This window comes from Azolla caroliniana, unplaced genomic scaffold (genome assembly GCF_043228905.1).
Source record: "Azolla caroliniana isolate FFs.n. ecotype wild unplaced genomic scaffold, voAzoCaro1.0.p SCAF_21, whole genome shotgun sequence".
NCBI lineage: Eukaryota > Viridiplantae > Streptophyta > Polypodiopsida > Salviniales > Salviniaceae > Azolla > Azolla caroliniana.
In genome coordinates, this window is record NW_028230456.1 from 1,340,999 (window position 1) to 1,352,053 (window position 11,055).

The 11,055-nt window shown below is 39.0% G+C and overlaps 1 protein-coding gene across 1 annotated transcript; it reads left to right on the forward strand.

The window, feature by feature from the left end:
* Positions 1 to 1,712: 1,712 nt before the first annotated feature.
* On the forward strand, positions 1,713 to 4,642 carry LOC147850221 (KRR1 family protein). The gene has a single exon (XM_087336343.1). It carries the CDS (start codon positions 1,780 to 1,782, stop codon positions 4,339 to 4,341), a length of 2,562 nt encoding a protein of 853 aa, XP_087192469.1. The 5' UTR covers positions 1,713 to 1,779; the 3' UTR covers positions 4,342 to 4,642.
* Positions 4,643 to 11,055: the final 6,413 nt, after the last annotated feature.

Genomic DNA, 11,055 nt, shown 5'->3' on the forward strand with positions numbered 1-11,055 from the left:
CCCTGGTTGGAGTCCTCGCACCACAAATTTGGCGATTAGGGCTTTGATTGTGAGAGGGGATAAATAAGACCCAAATTTGTGTGAGTAATACCTGGTTTGCCATTATGATGCGCCCCGCTACCGAGAGGTTTTTCGAACTCCAATGTATTAACTTTGGTCAAATGGAGCGAATAACTGGTGTAATCATAGTCTCCGAAGGTATGTTGAACCCAATTTGGAAACCCAAATATTTGGTGCTCGCTCCTTGATTGATCCACTTGAAAGCAGGATCTGGGTGCCACGCAGGATGTACTTCATGAGAGAGCCATACTGCACAGGATTTGTGCCAATTTATCATGACGTTGGATCTCTTGCAAAATACGTCTAAACCATTTTCTAGCTTTTATAAATTTTCCAAGTTGTCTTGCAAGTAGACTGCGGTGTCACCTGCAAATTCTATATCTAGGAGGCTTTGGTGAGAATGTGGCACACAAAGACCACGTAGGCTTAGATGTCGCGAGTTGAGAAAGCTGGAGAGTGTTTCGGCGTATAATAGAAATAAGGATGGAGCTAGTGGGTAGCCTGGTCGTACAGACCACGATATTCGGAAGAAAGGGCCTCTTTCACCTGCTAGTGAAACGCAGTTGGTGGCGTTCCTATAAAGTCCTGCAATGCATTTGATCAATGACTCGTGAAAGCCGAGTTTCCCCATCACACTTTCTAGAAATTTCTAGCATACCCTGTCATATGCTTTCTCAAAATCTAGGAGCACCACAATTACCCTATTGTTGGTACGCTTGGCAAGGGCTACTGCTTCCAAAATGAGAAGAGGTTGTCTAGGATGCTCTGATTTCTAACAAAACCTGTCTGGGACGGATGAATGAGTTGAGGGAGAAGTGGTGCTAAGCAGCGTGCCACGATTTTTGCGAGCAACTTATAGACAATATTGAGGAGAGTTATGGGCCGCCACTTACTAATGTCATTGGCACTCCCACCACTTTTAGGAATGAGATGTATCATCCCCTGTCCAAATTCCTCAGGCATGTTTCCTGAGGTGATGATCTCCTCATATGCCTAAAATTTCAATTAATATCATTAGTAAAGAATAAATATTTGAGAATATATATGATTATTACATGATGATAATATTATTTTCAGCGTGTTATTAAAAACATATAATTTTTTGGAAAAAAAACATATAGTATAAATATATTATTATACACACTTCAAAGTTCATAGTATCCGTAATAAGTGGCATATGTTTAATGTTTATATAATATATATGACATGGAAAATAGAATTTTAGCATGTCATTTGACATGCATAATTTGTAGGGGCCTTTCACATAAAAATGGAAATTTAAATTTTATATGTCACTTGACGGGCATTTTTATTATGTGTATGTTTTTGACAGGCAAAATGGCCTTTGACGGGCATGATACCCATCAAATTCTTGCCCTGGGATTCCTCGTTCAATAACCAGTTCCATGCCCATGGTCTTAACGGTAAGTGATTGAAGTCTAAAAAAGTAGAATAAATATACGGAGAGAGTGTTAAGGCCATATACATCCTGTAATGTCCAATTGGGCAGGTCGGGGTCTCATAGAGACGATAGTAGTTTCGAGAACTTGGAGAAGATGAGGGTAATTTGAGAATTAAGGGAAACTTGTGGAGCAGGGGTATATATATAAATTATCCAAATCCATAGTCATGACTCATGACTAATAGTGTTTTTCTTTTTCTGGTTCAGTCTTCTATCTCTGCTAAACCCTAAATTCCTCTGCTAAACCCTACCGAGCCATGGCTAGGTCCAAGGCCAGGTCTCTGTTCGAAGAAGAAGAAGAAGAAATAGAAGGCGAAGAGGAAGAGAAAGCAAAGGAGAAGACATGTACTTCGTCTTCTGTCTCAGGCGAGGTTCTGAGAGTGAACCAAGAATACGCCAAGCGTTTCACACACAACAAGCAGAGAGAAGCTCTCCATCGCTTGCAGGAACTGAAGAAGAGTGGACGCGTTGTAGATTCCTCCGATGATGAAGACGACGAAGACGACGAATCTTCTGACGACGGCCTCCTTCCTGTTCGCACAGAGGTAAGAATCTTCGATACCCTTGCAAAGATTCGGAAGAAAGATCCCTCCATCTACTCGGAAGATTCCAAATTCTTCGATGATGATGATGATAATGGAAACGGTGATGATGACCAAGAAGAAAAAGGTTCTTTGAAGTTAGTGAGAAACAAAAGACACAAAACGCAGGAAAATGAAGATTCTAAGTTCTCTGAATCCGGAGGGAGCGACGATGAACCGAAAAGTAACAAGCTGCAAAAGCAGCAAAAGCCGGTGTATCTGAAAGATGCCATAGCCAAACAACTTATAGAAGATGGGTCTGATTTTGATGAAGATGGCATGAAGGAAAAGGAACAGATAAAAAAGATGAATTACAAGAAAAATGTGCGTACATATGCAGAGGAGCTAGAAGAGTTGAAGAATGAGTTTCTTAGCAGTGTAAAGATTGATGTTGAAGAAGAAGATGGAGGTAGAAACGGTAAGAGTTTTCTTAAGCTTCGAAAGAAAGATTCCTCTGAGGTCCAAGAAGATGTGCCACAATCCGTTGAAGATATGGAGATTGCTCATAGGTTAGAAGAGTACTTTGGTGGAGATGATAAGCTCGATGAGAGCGAGAAATTTCTTAAAGAGTATCTTCTTAAGAAGAGCTGGATAGATGAAGATGAAGACAAAATTCCTTCATATGATGAGATAGTTGGCCAGATCATTGACGATGAAGAAGAGCTTGAAAAGCAAGAGAAATTTGAAGCTGATTATAATTATCGGTTCGAAGAAGGAGTGGGGTCACAAGTAATGGGGCATTCTAGAATAATAGATGATTCAGCTCGAAGGAAGGATGATTCGAGGAAGCAGAAGAGGTTGAAGAAGAAAGAGAGGCTATCCGAAGTGGCTTTAGAAAGGAGAGAAGAGTTGAAGAGATTGAAGAATATAAAAAAGAGAGAGATACTTGAGAAGTTGGATAGGATTAGGAGTGTTGCAGGGGCTAAGGAATCAGACCAAAAGCTACTTGAAACAATAGGAGGAGATGACCTTGAAGAGGAATTTGATCCTGAAGAGTATGATAAGAAGATGAGAGAGGCGTTTGGAGAGGAGTATTATGGAGCTGAAGATGTGGATGAGAACTTTCAAGGCCATGAAATTGATGAGAAACCAGATTTTGATGCAGAGGATGAGATCCTTGGCTTAGGGAATGGTTGGGATGACTATGGGGTTGGGAACAAAGGTACTGGTTTTGTTGCCGCTCGAAAGAAAGCAAAGGAGTTGAAATTGATCAGTTCAGAGCTTGATGGCGAAGATGATGATGATGATGGAGGAGGTGGAGAAGAGGAGGAGGAGGAGGTGGAGGAGGAGGAGGAAGAAGAAGAAGAAGAAGAAGAAGATGGTGCAACTCTTAAAGAAGTAGGTTTTTCTGAAGAGTTGGGAACTGGAAAGTCTGTAGGTGTTTCGAAGAGAAAGAAGAAAGCCAAAATATCCCTCCGAGAGAAGCTTGCCTTTGATAAAGAATTGGAAGAATATTATAAACTAGATTATGAGGATATTATAGGGGACTTGCCTACAAGATTCAAATATAGGCAAGTAAAACCTAGTATGTATGGTCTTACACCAGCAGAAGTCCTTGCTGCAGATGATAAAGATTTGAATCAGTATGTATCCTTGAGAAAGATCGCCCCTTACACCACAGAGGAATGGAAGCCAAAATGGCGTTTCCAAGTTAGCCAGAAACTAAGAAAGAAAAAGGCCTTGAAAAGGCAAAGTACAGTTGAAGATGATCCTGACATGAAAGAAACTGTCAATGTTACCTCGAAAAGTAAAAAGAAAAAGGCCCTGAAGACGCAGAGTTTTGTTCAAGAAGATCGTAACTCAGGCAAACTTGACAATACAAGCCAGAAAAGTAGAAAGAAAAAGGATTCAGAGAAGGAAAATATAGTTAATGATGATTGTAGCTTGAATGGGCTCAATGATGCTAGCCATAAAAGTAGAAAGAAGAAGGATTTGAAGGAAAATATTATTAGTGATAGTCCTAGATTGAATGGGCTAAACAATGTTAGTGAGAAAAGCAAAAAGAAAAAGAAGGAAAAGGATTTGGAAAAGAGCTCAACACCGAGTAAAGATGATCCTGGCCTTCTTAATGTTTCTCTACCCCCATCAATGCTGGATCCTCATCAAGTAGTCGAAGGGGAAAAGGGATTGAAGAAAAAGAGGAAACGGCGAAAGAAAGGGCTTTCTCTTTCAGAGTCTCGTCTCATTGCATATGGAAAGATTGCACAACCATCGTCAAAGAAAAGGAAGCGTACTTGATCATATCTCATATGGGTATGACTTACATTTTCATTTTTTTTCATAACTTTAAAGTGAAGCATAAGGACCCTGTGACTGATTCTAGGTTATGCTCTTTGAGAATCATTTTTCCAATTTAATGGAGTAACATAAGCATATCCTCTGCTACCCCTATATATGTGTCTCCATATCCATCTGTCCTTTGGACGCATGATTTTTTATGTAAAGTGTAGGTCAAGATGCATGCCAAATGTGGTTCTTTTAAATCGTCTTGGCATACATATTCTTATAAATTACCTGTGAGAGTAAATTTCATTTGATATTCATGAGTCCCTTGGACTGTGATTTTCTCAGCATAATGGTAAGGTCATTTTGCTGAATGGCATTGTTTTAGTCAATTTGAGATATGCTTTCCTAATGACAATTGATGAGAGTTATTTTCAATTGATGTTCAGTTCTTATATTTTTAAAAATTCTCATAAGCTTGGGATGTAATCTTTTAAATATGCATTGAGCATCATTACCTGAGATTTTTGATTGCTTGAGATGTAATTACAATTGTTTTTTTTCCCAAAAAAAAACATTACAATTGTTTTTATAAAGTGGATGCCAAATTTTTTAAGGTTAATTAAGTTTGCACTCTTTTATGAAGTTGGGATTGTGATTTGACCTCTATCTAAATGGATCTCCATTTCTGTTATGCATAGTCTTCTCTTTTTCTACCCTTGCAATTGCCACAAATAATTTGAAATTTTGTATCACTAAGACACATGATTCCAATATATACGTTACCTGTTTCGTACACAGTCGTAAAGTATATCTTTTTGTACACCATTTGACTGCCAATCTGTACAAAGATGCTTGTACAGCATTGGTAAGCATGATTTTCCATGACATTTTCTAGTGCCACATACAGCATTGGTAAGCAGTTTTCTTTGAGATGACAACGTGTGGCCATCTCTCTCCCTACTTTGAGGTAAAAGGGGCTTGGTTGTATTGGGATCATTCATGCTCTATGGTGTGTTTATTTATATATCCTTTGGGAGCCTTGAAGACTGTGTGCACACTATTCATATGTTTTTCGATGCCTTAGATATTGAAAATCCATCTTTATGTGATTTACAAATCTTTAATAGAACTGTTGTGCAACCTCTTATCATTGAAGGAGAATGTTGTAACTTTACTTACCACAAGTTTTGTGAACATGAAAATGGGGCCGATTGACTATTCAATGCCTTGAATAATGTTTTTCCCATATTAGATAGAGTTTTGATGTTTTATGTAATGAGGTTGTGTCTATATACTCAACTCATTGTCTCTCTACAGAAATTGATAAAATATAACTTGTGTACTTTTAATCTTAATGCCTCAAATAGATGTGACCTCTGGTTCTTTTTGGTTGAACAATATCTAAGAGCAAAAGTTGATGGTTGTATTCTCACTTTCTTTCCTTTGAGTTAGTGAATTGATGTCAATTGTGCTTGCCACCCAACGTAGAACATCATCCCTTTCAGAATTGAGGATGTAGCTCAAATTATTGGTTTCGAGGTTTGTTCTTATTAAACGTTATTAAACTACCAATCACGCACAATGAATGCCTCTCATTGGTAGTATGAACCCGCCTTGAGACAAAACATTTGGATAAAACAAATGTTCATGCACTACCATCACTGGGTCACTACAATTTCCATATCCTTGGTAATGCTCCTTGAAATATAGGTGATAAAACCACTAAACTAGGGGGAATTATTAGGATCCACAAGTAAATGCCATAACATGCTAGGTGTCCTATACACACATTGATCCATGTTTTGTTCCTCAACCAACATAACATGCAATCAGGAAGGTTGTTGTAAATAAGCCATAACAGTTGAGGATCATGGGCAAAAGAGTTTTGCATAGATGATGTCAATTGTTGGTTTTTGGTGTTGGATGTAGAATCACTTCTTTTGAACAACATCCCTTATGCTTGTTTGCTACAATAAGTGTGGTTCGTCGTGGCCATCAAGTGTCATCTTGGGTTGTAATGGAGGATGTTGAATATCAGTAATCTACTACAACCAATTGTAGTGCCGCACTTTTATTGATTGTACCTCCTACAATGATATTTGAGGGTTAATCAAGAATAAATCAAAATGTTCGACATGTAAGTTAGATGGTTATTCTTGAGGTTGATTTTACATTCAACTAAGTGTATATAAACACATTAGTACTTAAATCAATTAATACACAATGGGAAGGGAGTCAACACAGTAATTAGTTGCAAAGAAAACTTAATCATATATTCTCCCTCGTTTATTGTTGTACATGATGTTTACATATAAGTGGGGGTGAAAGAGTAAAGATGGTGCCGCCATCACTTGTTTTGTACGTCATTCCTCCTTGACTTCCACATGCTCTTGAGTGAGCCTTACATTCACATATTTTACCATTTTATTACAGGGGTGCCAATTCTTTTAATATAAAAAATCTCCTTTTTTTCCCTTTGTCGATCTTTATATTGTGGTGTGCATGTGTTTATTTGTGCCACCCTTTTAGCACACCCTTTTTAGGATGCATGTACCTAAGCTGACCCACCCTTTTAGCAAACCCTTTTTAGCTATGCCAACCCAAATGGGTACCTTTGTATGAACTATAAATTGAGTAAGAAGTAAGAAGCTAACGGGTCTGGTTTTGATCTCTTATGTGCATTTCACATATTGGTGGAGAAGTGGGGATCTCTATCCGCCTTTAGCCCTCATGTCCCCCACCTCAGCCAAGTCTAGGTGGCCCTCAGTCCACATGAGTGATTGATCTCTATCCGCCTTTAGCGCTCATGTCCCCCACCTCAGCCAAGTCTAGGTGGCCCTCAGTCCAAAGGAGTGATTGATCTCAATCCCCCTATAGCTCTCTTGTCCCCCACCTCAGCCAAGTTCAAATGGCCCTCAGTCCACAAGAGCGGTTGATCTCTATCCGCCTATAGCTCTCTTGTCCCCCACCTCAGCCAAGTCCAAGTGGCCCTCAGTCCACATGAGTGATTGATCTTTATCCGCCAATTGCGGGCTCGTACACGATAGCCTGCTTGTCCCCCCAGATATTTACGTCCCCATACCATCCTCAAACAATTTACCTCACCGAACGCCGCAACAAGACCCTCAAGAAGGAGATTGCCGCTTACATCGATCCATGCCACAAAACCTGGGATCAAATCTTGCCTTTCGTCACCCAAGCCTACAATACATCCATACAGGCGTCGACATGGATCAACCCTCGCCTCCCACCAAAATCGTCCATTGATGTCCATTCGAAACCTGCCAACATGGATAATGCCACTTGGGAGCTCTATCTCCAATAGATGCTCCCCCTCCTTTGACAAGCCAGTTCTCATGTTCCTGTCCTGTTCCTCGATGTCTTGTTTCTCTTAGGGGGGAAATGTGGTGTGCATGTGTGCATTTCACAATATCAATGTCCTTTGTTGGAATATGATATTGGACCTCAATGTGCTATGTTTGTTCATGGATTACTAGGATCTATGTACTACAATTGACTAGGCCTCCTTTGCCAATTATACGCTTGAGCTAGACGACTTCACAAGCGGCTACAATTGTGCTCCATCCCCCGCATTCCTACACGATAGAGCCATTTTAGGTCTCTTTTTGTTACTTCAAGGTATGGTGCCACTTCCTAGTGAGAATGCGAAGCGTGTTCTGAATGATAAGATTTATCAAACTATTGGCCCAATATGCATTCGTATAGCGTCCGGGTCAAATTGGAACTCCCACCTTTCTAGAGTATGTTGCAATGCAACTGCAACTCAAGGAATCTGACTTGAGGAAATTTACATCCAAAGAAATTTACATTAGAGGAAACTTTTCATTCAAGGAAATCCTTCCCCTCTTACCGAATTCACAAGTCGACCTCTTTTTATTTTTGTTTTATTGTAATTAGCTTACCTTAGTGGTAAGTCATTTACACTACTAGCAACACCTCTTGGGTTCGAAACCCAATTTTCTCACCTGTCTATTACTCTATAGATATCTCTTATTTCACTAGATGCCACTATGGAATGTAGGGATTGAACCCATGATCACTTGGTCTCCATTGGGCAACCTTACCAATTGAGCTACATCCATCTAGCCCGACCCCCCCCCCCCCCCCCGTCTCTCTTGTTGAACTGATGCTTAAGTGATTAACATGGATTAGGGCTAATCAACTTGACTAGTATTAATAATAGACCCTAGATTAAAACCAAACGTTAGTTTTACAAGAATATCCCTTTCAAAATAGGGTTTCAACGCAATTACAAAGAGTGATTACAATGTTTATTACAAGAGTTAGGCCGGTTAATATTGTTAGTATGCCAACGGTTGAGCTAACAATGAGGATCCCAATTTCATGGTCTTCGATGGGCCCAACTATGATCAACGACTATGTCACCTCTTGTTGATGTGGGGTACCTTGTGCCACTTCGAGCTTCCTTCCTCAATTGATGAACTAAATCGTCTTCCAACTTCTTCCCTACACGTTGGCATAGCATGTTATAATAGCTCGGTGAAGGAGAAGAAGATCCCAAAACAAAAATAGAAGAAGATGAAGAAGAGGTGGTTGAAACTCCACTCTCACATTCAACACTCTTCCAACACTAAACTCCAAGTAAGAAAAAAGAGGAGACAAAACCCTAAACTTAGAACCTAAAAGCCTCCAAAACCTTTGAACACCCAAAATGAATCGATGGAGCATGCTTCTTCTACATTGGAGTGTTGGTAGTCATCTTCATACTCCCACAACGTTTCTTGCATGGGGATCATATCGTTTGTTACCATATATTGTTAAGACATTATTCATCAAGTTGATTGACATAGGCATCTAACCTGCAAAATATGAATGTGGTCTATTCTTTTTGTCGATCATAATGTAGATTAGTTATGCAATATGTTAATTATTTCACTTTTCTACCACATTTTTTGCCACCCTATTTTGCTATGATGTTGCGTAAATGCGCGTTTTTACTCAAGTTGGACCGTGGAGGACTTCAGCTTCCCCGGGGAACGTTCATGAGGCAAACACATGGAGGTGAATGTTCACGAGGCAAACACAACCAACATGTAGATGCCTACATGTGTGTGAGGTTGTATATCTATGACACAAGGATGCAAATAGACATTTTAAACTCGTGGTCAATTGTTGGCCTTTTGGTGGGAGATGGTTAGATATAAAACACTAGTGGGAAAAGCTCAATTGGGACAAACACGTGTGAACCCCTCCAAATCTAAGTAAATTAAAGGAACCTTAGGGGTTGCAGGGTGTTGATCATTGTAAAGTTTGTGTGTGAGAGAAAATTCTCGTATGTTGTTGTGCATCTATTGTTACTAGTACAATTGCCACCTTTGATATCTTTGAATCTCATTTGCCCATATGGTCATATGGAGAAGAAAATATATTTTGTTGATTGGAACAACATAGGTATAGTATGCTATGAAGCAGGATCTTAACATATTTCCAAGCGGTGATACATTGGCGTTGATTGTGCAACATTTGTGGAGTCTATATGATTTTATAGAAAATGAGAGGATGTGCACACAATTACTTGGGACATAGAGTACACAATAAAGAGAAAACAACGTTAAATATTTTATTTGCATAACGTTCATGTGTGATTATCGTAGTGGGGTTGATACAATTGGGAGCTCTTGCTTACATGCTTTTAAGAGTATATATATATATATATATATATATATTTAACTTAGCGGGTGAAGTGAGATCTAATCCTAGAATACATTGTGAGGCTCATTTATACACAGTAGGTTAGTAGACCCAATGTCAACCCATGGATTATGTTCAATGTAGCCCCCTTTCAGTTATCCACACATGTGAGGGTTATTGGCATTGCTTCACAACTGCCAAAAGTCTACACTTCACGTGGCGGCAAGTCTTCAAGTTGGAAAGATCATCATGCTTTGTATGGTAGCATACTATTATAGCATAACATCTTCAAAAAAACAAAATACAAAAATAAAAAATGAATGATATAGAGAAGAGACGAGAAAGACGTGGGGTGGGGGGTGGGGTGGGAAATGTATGAGAGAACGAGGGATATGTGAGGACTTTGAAAAAACGAAGGGACATTCGTAGAAGTCCAAGAAAGAAAGATATATTAACGTCTTCTAAGACCAAAATTGGCCCATGAGAGAGAGCAAAAGTCTCGAGTCGAAGCTTAGTTGGTGAAGTTGTACAACAGAGAGCAGAAACAGGCCATGCCGAGCGAGCGTTCAACCTGAGAGTCTATAGCGGCATTTATATAGTAAAGGTTTTTTTGGATGTAAGTGACAAAATATGGAGGAGGACATTTTGTAGGGCTTGGAGCCCACCCCACCCCGATGAGTGTGTTTGTGTTGGGTAAATTTTTTTAGAAGGAATTTGGAAGAAGGTCAAATAAGTAAATTTCCTAAAATATGAGTCTATTATTTAAAGTAAATAAGTAAACAGAGAGATAAATAGATAAAAAAGTAAACAAAGCAAGCAAACAAACAAAGTAAAATAAATAAATAAATAGATAAAAAAACATACATAAATAAATAGCTAAATAAAAATGTAAGTAAATGTGTTTATGAATGCATAATAAATAAACAAACAAATAAATAAATAAATAAGTAAATAAATAAATAAATAAGTAAATAAAACTTAATTTCTTTTTCTCTTTCTTCTGCTCTTCCGTCTTTTCTCCTCCCCCTCCTCCTGCCTGCAGAGAAAGAGAAG